The 15,258-nt window shown below is 47.7% G+C and overlaps 1 protein-coding gene across 5 annotated transcripts in view; it reads left to right on the forward strand.

The window, feature by feature from the left end:
- The window catches only part of ERMARD (ER membrane associated RNA degradation), a 37,922-nt gene extending 23,382 nt beyond the window's left edge, over positions 1-14,540 (forward strand). For 4 of the 5 annotated variants that reach the window (XM_064293422.1, XM_064293399.1, XM_064293388.1 and 1 more), the window contains exons 14-18: positions 4,508-4,584; positions 5,157-5,282; positions 5,628-5,846; positions 7,897-8,010; positions 14,352-14,540. In XM_064293422.1, the coding sequence (XP_064149492.1) occupies positions 4,508-4,584; positions 5,157-5,282; positions 5,628-5,846; positions 7,897-8,010; positions 14,352-14,535 (720 nt within the window). In that variant the 3' untranslated portion in view covers positions 14,536-14,540. Of the gene's footprint in view, positions 1-4,507; positions 4,585-5,156; positions 5,283-5,627; positions 5,847-7,896; positions 8,011-8,727; positions 9,955-14,351 lie in introns of those variants that run through there. The other variant, XM_023541056.2, reaches the window with a different exon arrangement.
- The last annotated feature ends 718 nt before the right edge of the window (positions 14,541-15,258 follow it).

Here is a 15,258-nt window from a genome sequence, read left to right on the forward strand (position 1 = left end):
ATGGAATATACAGAATCACTGTGCCAAAAACAATAGATTGACATTCAGCCATCTCAGGAGGTAGCATTTGATCAGGAACCAGTGGTACTGAAGGAAGAGGTACAAGCTGCACTGAAGGCATTGGCAAAAAACAAGGCTTCAGGAATTAACAGAATACCAGTTAAGATATTTCAACAAAGGGATGCAGCACTGGAGGTGTCAAAAAATTTGGAAGACAGCTTCCTGGCCAACTGACTGGAAGTCGTTCTTGTTTAGGTGCCGTCGAGACAGTTGTGACTCATAGTGACCCTGTTTACAACAAAACAAAACACTGCCCGGTCCTGCGCCATCCCCACAATTGTTATGCTTGAGCCCGTTGTTGCAGCCACTGTGTCAGTCCATCTTGTTGAGGGTCTTTCTCTTTTTTGCTGACCCTCTACTTTACCGAGCGTGATGTCCTTCTCCAGGGACCGATCTGTCCTGACAATATGTCCGGAGTATGTAAGACGTAGTCTCACCATCCTTGCTTCTAAGGAGCATTCTGGTTTTACTTTTTCGAAGACAGGTTTGTTCATTCTTTTGGCAGTCCATGGTATATTCAATATTCTTCGCCAACACCACAATTCAAAGGCATTGATTCTTCTTCTGTCTTCCTTATTCATTGTCCAGCTTTTGCATGCTATATGATGCAATTGAAAATACCATGGTTTGGGTCAGGCACACCTTAGTTCTAAAAGTGACATCTTTGCTTTATAACACCTGAAAGAGATCTTTTGCAGCAGATTTTCCTAAGGAAATACGTTGTTTGATTTCCTGACTGCTGCTTCCATGGCTGTCGATTGTGGATCCAAGTAAAACGAAACCCTTGACAACTTAAATCTTTTCTCTGTTTATCATGATGTTGCTCATTGGTCCAGTTGTGAGGATTTTTGTTTTCTTTATGTTGGGGTGCAATCCGTACTGAAGGCTATGGTCTTTGATCTTCATTAGTAAGTGCTTCACGTCCTCTTCACTTTCAGCAAGCAAGGTTGTGTCATCTGCATAACGCACGTTGTTAAGGAGTCTTCCTCCGATCCTGATGCCCCAACTGTCTGGAAGAGATCCACATATGTACCCATTCCAAGGAGAGGACATCCAACAAAACCCAGTAATTGTAAAGCAATATTATTAATATCACACTCAAGTAAAATTTTTTGGAAGATAATTTAAAAATGATTGGAGCAGTACATTGACAGGGAACTACCAGGAAGCCAAACTGGATTCAGAAGAGGACGTGGAATGAGAAATTATCGTTGCCGATGTCAGATGGATCTTGGCTGAAAGCAGAAAATAGCAGAAAGGTGTTTACCTGTGTTTCAGTGACAACACAAAGGCATTCACGTGTGTGGACCGTAACAAATTATGGACAACATTGTGAAGATTGATATTCCAGAACCCACCATTGTGCTCATGCTGAACCTGCACATTCACCAAGAGGCAATTGTTCAGACAGATCAAGAGGATACCACATGGTTTAAAATCAGGAAAGGTGTGCATCAGGGCTGTGTCCTCTCAGTAACTCAGTCTGGATGCTGATCAAACAATCCGAAAAGCTAGGCTACAAGAAGAAGAACCCAGCATGAGGATTGGAGGAAGACACATTAACAGCCTTCGATATGCAGATGACACAACCTGTACATAGAACAAGAGATACTCAAACAGAACAAGGGAACACTGCATGGTTTAAAATCAGGAAAAGTGTGCATGAGCGTTGTATCTTCTCACCATACTTAGTCTGTATGCTGAGCAAGTAATACAAGAATCTGGACTATATGAAGAATGGGGCATCAGGATTGGAGGAAGACTCATTAGCAACCTGCGTTATGCAGATGACACAACCTTGCTTGCTGAAAGTGAAGAGGACTTGAAGCACTTACTAATGAAGATCAAAGACCATAGCCTTCAGTATGGATTGCACCCCAACATAAAGAAAACAAAAGTCCTCACAACTGGACCAATGAGCAACATCATGATAAACGGAGAAAAGATTGAAGTTATCAAGGGTTTCATTTTACTTGGATCCACAATCAACATCCGTGGAAGCGGCAGTCAAGAAATCAAACGACATATTTCTTTAGGAAGATCTGCAAAAGATCTCTTTCAGGTGTTAAAAAGCAAAGATATCACTTTGAGAACTAAGGTGTGCCTGACCTAAGCCGTGGTATTTTCACTTGCTCATATGTATGTGAAAGTGGATAATGAATAAGAAAGACCGAAGAAGAAATAATCCATTTTAATCATGGTGTTGATGAAAAATACCGAATATACCATGGACTGCCAGAAGAATGAACAGATCTGTCTTGGCAGAAGCACAGCCAGAATGCAATTACAAGCAAAGATGGTGAGATTTCGTCTCACATACTTTGGACATGTTGTCAGGAGGGATCAGTCCCTGGAGAAGGACATCATACTTGGTAATGTAGAGAGTCAGTGAAAATGAGGAAGACTCTGAAGAGGATGGATTGACACAGTGTCTGCAGTAGTGGGCTCAAACATGGTAACGATTGTGAGGACGGTGCAGGACTGGGCAGTGTTTCACTCTTTCATACATGGGGTAGCTAATAGTTGGAACTGACTTGACAGCATCTAACAAGAACATCAAGTTCCTTGTGTTTGGTAACATTTCAGTTTGTGAGGTATATGTGAAATTTAAACATGTAAGTACAAACAATGTGCGATAGTACATTTAAATTGAGATTGAATGTAAGAATGGAATCATCAAAAATTTATATGCTGTGGGAAGGGTAAGTCATTAGCTAGATAGTAACCCATTGCATTCAAGTCAGTTCCAACTCACAGAGTCCCTATAGGACAGAGTAGAACTACCCCATAAGATATCCAAGGAGTGGCAGGTATTTTGGCTAGCAGCCGAGCTCTTAACCAATGTGCCAAGTGTTAAGTTTGGCAGAGGAAAAGACAGCACACAGTGTAGGTGAAGTTTGCACAGGTTGACCAAGGCAGAGTTATAGAAGCTTCCTAGACACATCCAAACACCTTGAGGGACCGAGTTTTTGGGGCTCAGGGCTGGGGACCATAGTCTCAGGGGACATCTAGGTCAATTGGTGTAACATAGTTCATAAAGAAAATGTTCCCCATCCTACTTCGGTAAGTCGTGTCTGGGGTCTTAAAAGCTTGCGAGTGCCGTTTAAGTACATGTATTGGTCCCAGCCTGTCTAGAACAAAGAAGAATGAAGAAAACCAAAGACAGGGAAAATATTAGTCCAAAGTACTAGTGGATCACATAAACCACAGCCTCCAACAGCCTGAGACCAAAAGAACTAGATGGTGCCTGGGTACCACCACCAACCATTCTGACAGGGATCATAATGGAGGCTTCCGGACACGGAAGAAGAATGTAGAACAAAATTCAAATTCACAGAAAAAGATCAGACTTACGGGTCTGACAAAGACTGGAGGAACCCCCCGAGATTTTGGCACCCAACACACGGCTATCTCAGAACTGAAGCCACTCTCAAAGTCCACCTTTCAGCCAAAGATTAGACAGACATACAAAACAATAACACGTGAGGAACATGCTGCTTAGATCAACTGAGCATATGAGATCAGGTGGGTAGTACCTGCCAAGAAGTAAAGACAAGAAGGCAGGAATGGACAGGAAAACTAGGTGAGTGGACTTAGGGAACTTGGGGTAGAAAGGAAAGAGGAAAAGAGCAAACACAAAGCTGGGATTGCAGCCAATGTCGTAAGACAACTGTGTACATTTTTGAATGAGAAACTAAAAAAAAAAAAAACTAGTTTCCTTGTAAAGATTTAATTCACATAAAGAACATTGAGGTAGCATTCTTATTTTTGTTCATTAAACACTTTAATTTTAGAAAATTATATCCTTTTCTATTTCTTGAGTTTAAATATCACACTTATAAAACGTGAACAGTGTAGGTTTAAAGTATTTATACCTGACAGATTTCCATTCACACAAAACTCTGTTCAGAACTTGATGCAGGTTAACCTGCTCTTTGAGATTTCTGACCATGAGTGTTCCCAGCCGTCAAGTGCTTCTTACGTCTGTGGTAGGCACAGCTCCCGTTGCCCTGAGAGGTCGAGCAGGGAGCAGAAGTCGTGACCTCTGGCCTGTGGGTCGTCTCTCGTCACAGCCGTACACGTCCTTGCCAGCCGTGTGCCAGAGAAGCATCTCGTGTACACGGCGCCAGATGCAAATCAAAGAGCGGTCCGGTGGTCTTGCTTACAACTTAAAATATTGTTGATCCAAGAATAGCAGAGCTGAAAAAAAAAATAATAAAGCTATTTCAGTTCTGGTTCAGAAAAGCATTTTTTTCAATTCAGGTGTCGGTTTTACTGGCGAAATTTTTGAGGTTTTTCATTTTTGGTTCCGTCCCTGTTCGAAATCCTGTTTTAAAAAGGCAATTTCCTAGGGGGCTTTTTAGACACATCTGTACCAATTTAAAGTTGTGTATTCTGGAAGGTTAATTGTAAAATCTTTAAAAATAGCGAAATGCCTCCTTCTCAGGTGCTGAACTGTGAGGAAAGCGTCCACAGCTGGCCTGCACTTCCGGTGCTGGAAGAATGTGTTCCGGAAGCAGCCAGGTGTGTTCCACCTGAGGCTGGTGTGAGAGGGTGCTGTCAGGAACAGTTAACTTTACAGTTTCTCCTGTGACCAGCCTGCCAGAGGCAGAATGCTGAGGTGGACTTGAGAAGCTGCAGACTGGGGTGGATGGTGGGAGGGGCAGGAAGTGAAGGGCTGTCTGACTGTCCATCTCAGGCACAGCACAGGAGGAGAGGCCCGTTTGTGGGGAAGATGGGCCTGGCTCAGAAGAGCAGTGAGGAAAGAAACCAGCGAGGCCTAGAGCCCCTGTGGACTCAGCTTAGGAGGCTCCTGCCTTATCTCTTACCAACAGAGTCCACTGCTTTCAGCAGATATGCCTGTTGTTTTTACCACTGCTTCTGTGGTGGCATCTCGTCTTACATTTGGGGTCTGTGATGGGTCTTATCTCACATTTGGGGTCTGTGATGGCACCTCTCATTTTACATTTGGGGAAACTAAATTGCAGATGAAGTGCTTTGCTCAGTGAACCATTAAAATTAACACTATTTTTCATTGGCCTGATATGGACATATTAATTTTTGTTATTTATCTTTAAATATTTTCTATGTTTCAGGTCAGAAGGTCAATTTGAAACAAATGCCTGCAGCTCTTTAATTATAAAAATTATGTCTGAGCTGTGCCCTCACATACCTGGGTGTCACAGTGATTTTGATAACTTGGATTGTCTTCCTACCGAGAAGTAAGTCTCAGGATGTTTTGAGAGTTGTGAAAGTATTGATTAACCAAATTAGGAACGTAAACATAGCCATTTTCTGTTTTTTCAATTGTATTATTTGGTAGTAGCATTGGAATTCCACTGTTACTGCCCCTAAGAAGAATTATTGTTATATGTACCAGTAGGTAAGCTTTGATAATATTTGGTGTGCCTTGGTATCTAGAGAAACACACCGAACACGGTTCGTTGGGTGCAGTTAGCATGCATGTGATTAATACCTGCCTGTGTGACAGGTGTTCCAGCAGACCTAAGTATAATAATACACATGTTGGTTGTCAAAGATGCTCAGAGTCACTGTGTAATCTGCAGGTGGTCCCAGGTGCTCAGGGCACTCTGCGGCACATCTGTGCCCACTTTGTACTGCCCCCGAGTTGTTCTTGAAGTGGTTGCTGTGCTCCGAAAAGTCAGCGCACGGTGCCAGCAAGTGTCCGACCAGGTCGTCTCCTCCGCGGAGCTGCGGCACCAGCACTGGATGGAGAGGACCCTGCGGTCTCGGCAGAGGCAGAACTACCTGCGCATGTTGAAGAGGTGTGGAGTCCGTGTTTTGGGGAAGCCCTCTGGGACAGGAAGTTACTTAGCGAGGCAGGTTTTTAAAATTCTTACCCCAGGAGATACTGATCTTGAGGGGAAGTTATGGTACCTATTATAGTAAAACCTGCGAAAGTCGGAACCTGTCGGAGACAGAAAACTCAAATATTTTCCACTTATAGAGAGTGATAGAAAAGTGGGAAGACTGCACCCTGACAAAGGTGGAAAACTCACGAGACCTGGAAAAACAAGGCAGTCCTGTCGAGCTCTGGCTCTCACAGGTTTTACTGTACGGGTAGTCCTTGACTTACAACTTGTTGTAACCTGAATACAACAACCAAATTTGCAATTTTTTTTTTTTTTTGGTGTATCTTACTGTTAGTGTGCACAACGTACAAAGTCACAGACTATGATTTACTGATGTTACCATTCTCAGACGTTCAGTTGCAGATGCCAAAGATTGGATTTATAAATACACTGATCATAAAAGCAACAATAATGAAAACTTAAACCAACTGAACGACAGAGTCTTCGGAATGGAACCGTCGTGAGTCGGGAACTACCTGTATTTTAAAATCATGCTTGCGGCTCTGGTATATGAGAATAAAATACAGATCTAGCCACACAAGTGAATATTACGTTTAAAATATAGCAGCAGATTAACGTCAGTGTGTGAGCATGGCAGAAACCCTAGTGGCGTAGTGGCTGAGTTTGGCTGCCGACCAAACGGTTGGCAGTTTGAATCTGCCAGGCGCTCCTTGGGAACCCTATGGGGCAGTTCTACTCTGTCCTATAGGGTCCCTGTGAATTGGAGTTGACTTGATGCACTGGGCTGGGTTGGCTTTTGGTGGGTTTTTAGCTTACAGTGTGTTTGTGAATGTGCTGCATCCCTAAGAAATGACCATTTTTTACAAATTTCTAGGATTTGTGTGCCGAGTGGTGTCTGTGTTTCTAAGCTGCTAGTAGGCGCTCCTGCTTGCCTCCCACCAAGACTGTGCCCGGTCTGCATGCTCACCAGCAGCTTGTGATGCCCTTCCTGAGACAGGGTGTATTTTTAGGTCTCTGCTAGTTTCCTGGGAAGGATATCTTACTTTGGCGTTACTTTGGCTCCTGGCAATGTTGGGCCCACTTTCACGTTTAAGCCATTTGAATTCCGCTTCTTGTGAATGCCCTGTGCTGGGTGTCAGATTGTAGGATGGATGATGTCCACCTATGAGTGGACATCTGAGAGAGTACTGATCAGAAAAGGTCCAGAAACCACACCAGGTGACAACTGAAGGGCCTTGGGAACAGAGGGTGTGTGGGAACAAAGGATGCCAAGGGGAATGGCTGGACAGCTGTCGTATGAGATAGCACAGAGAGGTCTTTCCAGAGGTTTTAAAAACATGGAGACAAGAGCAGAGAACGGAGCTGTAGATCTTTGGCCTGCTCACAGCAGGTAACTGGGAAGGAAGAAGAGTCAGGAGTGGGATGGAGAAGGGTGAGTCAGACACGTGGACACAGAGCCAGTGTGGGATAACTGAGAACATGACAGAGATGGAGAAGGATAGGTCAGACAGTTGAACACAGAGCCAGTGTGGGGCACTGAGAACATGACACAGAGGGAGAAGGACAGGTCAGACATTTGGACACAGATCCAGTGTGAGGTGCTGAGAACCTGACAGACGGAGAAGGATGGGTCAGACACGTGGACACAGAGCCAGTGAACATGACAAACAGAGAAAGGTGGGTCAGACACGTGGATGCGGAGCCAGTGTGGGGTGGCTGAGACTGAGGGACACCCAGGTACCTGTAGTGGTAGGAAGGCACCCCGTAAGGTGAGTGAGAAAACCCGTGTCCTCAGGGTGATGAAGCACAACCACCTTCACTCCCTAAGAGTGGCCTGCTGGTGGGGGAGGCAGACCTGGGGCTAGCGTGGTCAGAAAATGCCGTGTGTGTGCCACACCCCTCTGAGAAAGTTGGAAAATTCTGCTGGCTAGGTAGGACATTGTTTTCCTCATGAGAAGGGGAAATATTTATGCTTACAGAGTTTTTGTTTATCTCTTTTCAGCATTAAACTTCTGTCCCCTGTCCTTTACCTGATTTTATTGTTCCTTGCACTGGAATTGGTCAACGTTCATGCTGTTCAAGGAAAAACTGCCGGTGAATATCAGCAGTATTTGAAGTAAGTATGCCATGCTTTACAGAAAATGAGACCTGTTTTGGTGATTTTACATCCTTTTAACCCCTGCTGGTCATTTCCTCAGGCGACTTTTTAACCCCCAGGCCTGGATTGGCCCTTCAGTGTCCTCTCCCACCATATCAGTGGCCAGTAAGTTTGTAAATGTTTAACACTGACAGCAGTACAGTCACATTTCAGAAAACTAAGTCTGGCTTAAACACGACTCCTCCCAGAATTCCTCCTCCTTTGTGTAATGATAACACAGAGCTGCAGATCGGATTTGGATTTTGTGTGGAATTGCTTTGCTAGCCTGAGGATTCTGTCCGATGGTCAGTGGTGTCCAGGTGTAATCTCCTGGCCGTCTCAGGCTGTGCTGTGTCTTTGCCTTCAAGTCCAGGTGTGTCCAGGAGTAATCTCCTGGCCATTTCAGGCTGTGGTACACCTTCACCTTCAAGTCCAGGTGTGTCCAGGAGTAATCTCCTGGCCGTCTACGGCTGTGTTGCAGTTTCAGCTTCAAGTCCAGGTGTGTCCAGGTGTAATCTCCCAGCCATACCAGGGTGTGTCTCCACCTTCACTTTCAATGCCAGGTGTGTCCAGTGTAATCTCCTGGCCATCTCAGGTTGTGCTGCTTCCCTTTGCTGTCAAGCCCACTAGGACAATTCGGAAGCCTCCATGTTGAAAGGGTTTAAGACCAAACTTGCTTTTCATGACCATTTTCAGATTCAGGACATTTGCCTTTTCTGACCACCTGGATCCAGGTGTGGGAGCTGTATGACACTGGTTTCAAATGGACGGTATACAGGATGGTCGGCTGTGTGGGGTGCTCCGTGGAGCTTCGTGTGGGAGGGCAGCTGCCCCTCACTTCAGGGGGTTTGCTGCCACGACTTCCGTGAAATCCTAGGTGTTTGAGTTGGTTTCCAGCAGTGTTTTGCCCGCAGCGGGTGTTTCAAAGCTTGACAGAATAGGTGGAAATCTGATGCTGGCGTGTTATGGAAAGGACTGTGGCGCTCAGACGAGAGCAGCAAAGCAGGCTGCAGGTGCAAACGTTGGCTCCGGAGGCATTCTCACCCTTGGCATTGTGAACATTTGGGGCCGAACTGTTCCCCGTGAGGAGCTGTGTTGTGCACTGTAGAACACTGACATTCAGAAATGACGCAGACATTGCCAGGTGTCCTCTGGAGGAAGAAATGGCCCCCAATTGAGAACCTGGTCTAGATGGAGCATCTGTGGTGGTTTTATTGTGTTAGTCTTTAAAATTCTCTCTAGGTCTGAAATTTTTCAAAATAAAAAAGTTGGGGACTAATTGTGATCTATATGGGAAACTTTGGGGAGAACATGGAAAAAGTAAAAGTTGCGTGTATCCCCATCGGTCTCAGTAACCCCTCATAACATTTTGGTGAAGATCCTCAAGGAAAGACTAACAAGCAGTAGTGGCCCCGAAGTGGACTGTGTGTCCTACAAAATGATAGCTCTCCATCACAAGGCGAGAAGCCAGGTGTGTTCAGAGGACATGGAGATAGCTCTCCATAACAAGGGGGAGAAGCCAGGTGTGCTCAGAGGACATGGAGATAGCTGTCTATCACAAGAAGCCAGGTGTGTTCAGAGGACATGGAGATAGCTCTCCATCACAAGGAGAGAAGACAGGTGTGTTCAGAGGACATGGAGATAGCTCTCCATCACAAGGGGAGAAGATAGGTGTGTTCAGAGGACATGGAGATAGCTCTCCATCACAAGGGGAGAAGCCAGGTGTTTTCAGAGGACATGGAGATAGCTCTCCATCACAAGGGGAGAAGCCACGTATGTTCAGAGGACACGGAGATAGCTCTCCATCACAAGGGGGAGAAGCCAGGTGTGTTCAGAGGACATGGAGATAGCTCTCCATCACAAGGGGAGAAGCCAGGTGTGTTCAGAGGACATGGAGATAGCTCTCCATCACAAGGGGAGAAGCCAGGTGTGTTCAGAGGACATGGAGATAGCTCTCCATCACAAGGGGAGAAGCCACGTATGTTCAGAGGACACGGAGATAGCTCTCCATCACAAGGGGAGAAGCCAGGTGTGTTCAGAGGACACGGAGATAGCTCTCCATCACAAGGGGAGAAGCCACGTATGTTCAGAGGACACGGAGATAGCTCTCCATCACAAGGGGGAGAAGCCAGGTGTGTTCAGAGGACATGGAGATAGCTCTCCATCACAAGGGGAGAAGCCAGGTGTGTTCAGAGGACATGGAGATAGCTCTCCATCACAAGGGGAGAAGCCACGTATGTTCAGAGGACACGGAGATAGCTCTCCATCACAAGGGGAGAAGCCAGGTGTGTTCAGAGGACATGGAGATAGCTCTCCATCACAAGGGGAGAAGCCACGTATGTTCAGAGGACACGGAGATAGCTCTCCATCACAAGGGGGAGAAGCCACGTATGTTCAGAGGACACGGAGATAGCTCTCCATCACAAGGGGAGAAGCCAGGTGTGTTCAGAGGACATGGAGATAGCTCTCCATCACAAGGGGAGAAGCCACGTATGTTCAGAGGACACGGAGATAGCTCTCCATCACAAGGGGAGAAGCCAGGTGTGTTCAGAGGACATGGAGATAGCTCTCCATCACAAGGGGAGAAGCCACGTATGTTCAGAGGACACGGAGATAGCTCTCCATCACAAGGGGAGAAGCCAGGTGTGTTCAGAGGACATGGAGATAGCTCTCCATCACAAGGGGAGAAGCCACGTATGTTCAGAGGACACGGAGATAGCTCTCCATCACAAGGGGAGAAGCCAGGTGTGTTCAGAGGACATGGAGATAGCTCTCCATCACAAGGGGAGAAGCCACGTATGTTCAGAGGACACGGAGATAGCTCTCCATCACAAGGGGAGAAGCCAGGTGTGTTCAGAGGACATGGAGATAGCTCTCCATCACAAGGGGAGAAGCCACGTATGTTCAGAGGACACGGAGATAGCTCTCCATCACAAGGGGAGAAGCCACGTATGTTCAGAGGACACGGAGATAGCTCTCCATCACAAGGGGGAGAAGCCAGGTGTGCTCAGAGGACATGGAGGTGCACTGTCCACAGGACCCTAGGTGGGGTAAGGTTGTTTGTTCCTCAAATGTATGAGGCCCTGCACGCCTGTTGGATCGAGGTGGCCTCTAAACCCTGTCTGAAATTAAGCTCTGTGACCTAGAAAAATTGTGTCTGGATTATGAGAATGTGTGTAAGAGGCATTTGGATTTTGTCAGCTTGGGTTGGGACCATGCACCTCCCATGCAGGAGATCTGAGTTCGATTCCTGCCCAGTGCACCTCACACCCACCCACCACCTGTCTGTCAGTGGAGCTGTGTGTGTTGCTGTAATGCGGAACAGGTTTCAGCAGATGTTCCTGTCTCGGGTGGACTAGGAAGAGGCCTGGCAGTCTGCTTCTGACAGTCAGCCATTGAGAACCCTGTCATCAAAGCAGTCTGACTCACAGCCCGTACCCTATCATCACAGGAGTCTGACCCACAGCCCGAACCCTATCATCACAGCAGTCTGACCCACAGCCAGCACCCTATCATCACAGCAGTCTGACCCACAGCTGGTACACTATCATCATCTGACCCACAGCCCATACCCTATCACTGTCTAACCCACACCCGGTACCTTATCATCACAGCAGTCCCACCCACAGCCTGAACCCTATCATCACAGCAGTCCGACCCACAGCCCGTACCCTCTCATCACAGCAGTCTGACTCACAGCCCGTACCCTATCGTCACAGCAGTCTGACCCACAGCCCGTACCCTATCATCACAGCAGTCCAACCCACAGCCCGTACCCTATCATCACAGCAATCTGACCCACAGCCCATACCCTATCATCACAGCAGTCTGACCCACAGCCCATACCCTATCATCACAGCAGTCTGACCCACAGCCCATACCCTATCATCACAGCAGTCTGACCCACAGCCCATACCCTATCATCACAGCAGTCTGACCCACAGCCCATACCCTCTCATCACAGCAGTCTGACCCACAGCCCATACCCTATCATCACAGCAGTCTGACCCACAGCCAGCACCCTATCATCACAGCAGTCTGACCCACAGCCCATACCCTATCATCACAGCAGTCTGACCCACAGCCCATACCCTATCATCACAGCAGTCCGACCCACAGCCCGTACCCTCTCATCACAGCAGTCTGACTCACAGCCCGTACCCTATCGTCACAGCAGTCTGACCCACAGCCCATACCCTATCATCACAGCAGTCTGACCCACAGCCCGTACCCTATCATCACAGCAGTCCAACCCACAGCCCGTACCCTATCATCACAGCAATCTGACCCACAGCCCATACCCTATCATCGTCTGACCCACAGCCCATACCCTGTCATCACAACTGTCTGACCCACAGCCCATACCCTCTCATCACAGCAGTCTGACCCACAGCCCGTACCCTCTCATCACAGCAGTCTGACCCACAGCCCGTACCCTCTCATCACAGCAGTCTGACCCACAGCCCGTACCCTCTCATCACAGCAGTCTGATCCACAGCCTGTACCGTATCATCACAGCAGTCTGACCCACAGCCCATACTCTCTCATCACAGCAGTCTGACCCACAGCCCGTACCCTCTCATCACAGCAATCTGACCCACAGCCCGTATCCTATCATCACAGCAGTCTTACCCACAGCCCATATCCTATCATCACAGCAGTCTGACCCACAGCCCGTACCCTATCATCACAGCAGTCCAACCCACAGCCCGTACCCTATCATCACAGCAATCTGACCCACAGCCCATACCCTATCATCGTCTGACCCACAGCCCATACCCTGTCATCACAACTGTCTGACCCACAGCCCATACCCTCTCATCACAGCAGTCTGACCCACAGCCCGTACCCTCTCATCACAGCAGTCTGACCCACAGCCCGTACCCTCTCATCACAGCAGTCTGACCCACAGCCCGTACCCTCTCATCACAGCAGTCTGATCCACAGCCTGTACCGTATCATCACAGCAGTCTGACCCACAGCCCATACTCTCTCATCACAGCAGTCTGACCCACAGCCCGTACCCTCTCATCACAGCAATCTGACCCACAGCCCGTATCCTATCATCACAGCAGTCTTACCCACAGCCCGTATCCTATCATCACAGCAGTCTGACCCACTGCCCGTACCCTCTCATCACAGCAGTCTGACCCACAGCCCATACCTTATTGATCACAGCAGTCTGACCGACAGCCCATACCCTATCGATCACAGCAGTCTGACCCACAGCCCGTACCCTGTCATCATCTGACCCACAGCCCATACCCTATCACTGTCTAACCCACACCCGGTACCCTATCATCACAGCAGTCCGACCCACAGCCCATACCCTATCATCACAGCAGTCTGACCCACAACCCATACTCTCTCATCACAGCAGTTTGACCAACAGCCCGTACCCTCTCAGCTCAGCAGTCTGACCTAGAGCCTGTACCCTCTCATCACAGCAATCTGACCCGCAGGTCGTACCCTATTATCACAGCAGTCTGACCCACAGCCCGTACCTTGTCATTGTCTGACCCACAGCCCGTACCCTCTCATCACAGCAGTCTGACCCACAGCCCACACCCTATCGATCACAGCAATCTGACCCATAGCCTGTACCCTATTGATCACAGCAGTCTGACCCATGGCCCGTACCCAATCGATCATAGCAGTCTGACCCACGGCCCATACCCTATCTATCACAGCAGTCTGACACACAGCCCGTACCCTATCATCACAGCAGTCTGACCCACAGCCCGTACCCTCTCATTGTCTGACCCACAGCCCATACCCTATCATCACAGCAGTCTGACCCACAGCCCGTACCCTATTGATCACAGCAGTCTGACCTACGGCCCGTACCCAATCGATCATAGCACTCTGACCCACAACCCATAGTCTATCGATCATAGTACTCTGACCCACAGCCTGTACCCTCTCATCACAGCAGTCTGACCCACAGCCCATACCCTCTCATCACAGCAGTCTGACCCACAACCCATCATGGTGATGGTGTAGGACTAGGTAGTGTTTTGTTCCATTGTGCATGGAGTTGCTACAGGTCGGGCTGACTCAAGGGCAGCTAACAACAGCTGCCTTTCAATGGGCACTCAGGTCTCTGAAGGCATTTACAGTTTAGTTTTTTTGTGTTTCTTTTTTTTTGTATTATCTTATTTCCATTTTGTGTTGGTTTCTTTTTCTTGAATCGTCAGACAAAAATTACGTGGAGTTTTCTTCAGGAGTAATTCCAATACCGAACAGAGGGCATTAGCATCATCGCTGCATTTTGTAGTGGAATGAGGAGAGAAATTAATTTATTTTTTCTCTTCAAACAGGTTCTTAAAGTCAGTCTTGCAGTACACTGAGAACCTGGCAACTTACACCAGCCGGGAGAAAAACAAATGGAATGAAACCATCAGCCTTACTCATGGAGCATTATTGAAAATTTGGACTTTTAGTGAGAAGAAACAAATGTTAATACATTTAGCCGAGAAATCCACAAATAAAGTAGTCTTCTGAAAACATGTGTAAGTCAAAGTGCTTTTGGTTATAACAGAAAACCCCCCTTAGATAGACTTCCACAGCATGTAAACTTAGGCAGGGTGTGTTCCAGGGTTCAAGTCTGTTCCTGTGACATTTTTGAATTGCCCTTCCTTGGTTGCTGACCTGAGTGAGCCTCAGGCCGCTTTCCTCCGTGGTGACATACTGTCCAGAGGAAGAAAGTGCGTCCTACTCAGAAATATGTGGCTATACCCTTAACTGGCCATGTGCTCACTCTTGAGAAAAAACAAAAACCTCTGTACCCAGGATACTGCCTAGCTGCATTGTTCCAGGTGACCCTCCTCCCTGAGTCTGCACTCCTGCCGCTCTGTTGAACCAGTCATTGTGGCAAGGAGAGGGCCTGTGCCCCTGGCTTAGGCCAATCTCTGCTCATCCCTGGAGCTGAGGATAGGGTCAACAGTGCAAATCTCAGGGGCAGGAGGTAGGGAGAGGGAAATAGGAATGGCAGGGTTGGGTGGATTGTGGAAGCGGCTGGGCTTGTCCAACAGCCAGGGTTTTGCTGAGAGAGCAGAAGCCATTCTCTGTGTTTTGGATGGATGGATGGATGGACGACGAATAGGTGGGTGGGTAGCTGGATGAATGGATGGATGGATAGAGAGCTGCCATTGAGTCGAGTTTGACTCAAGACGGTTTTATGTACAACAGAACGAAATGTTACCTGGTCTGGTGTCGTCCTCAAGG

This window comes from Loxodonta africana, chromosome 1 (genome assembly GCF_030014295.1).
Source record: "Loxodonta africana isolate mLoxAfr1 chromosome 1, mLoxAfr1.hap2, whole genome shotgun sequence".
Lineage (NCBI taxonomy): Eukaryota > Metazoa > Chordata > Mammalia > Proboscidea > Elephantidae > Loxodonta > Loxodonta africana.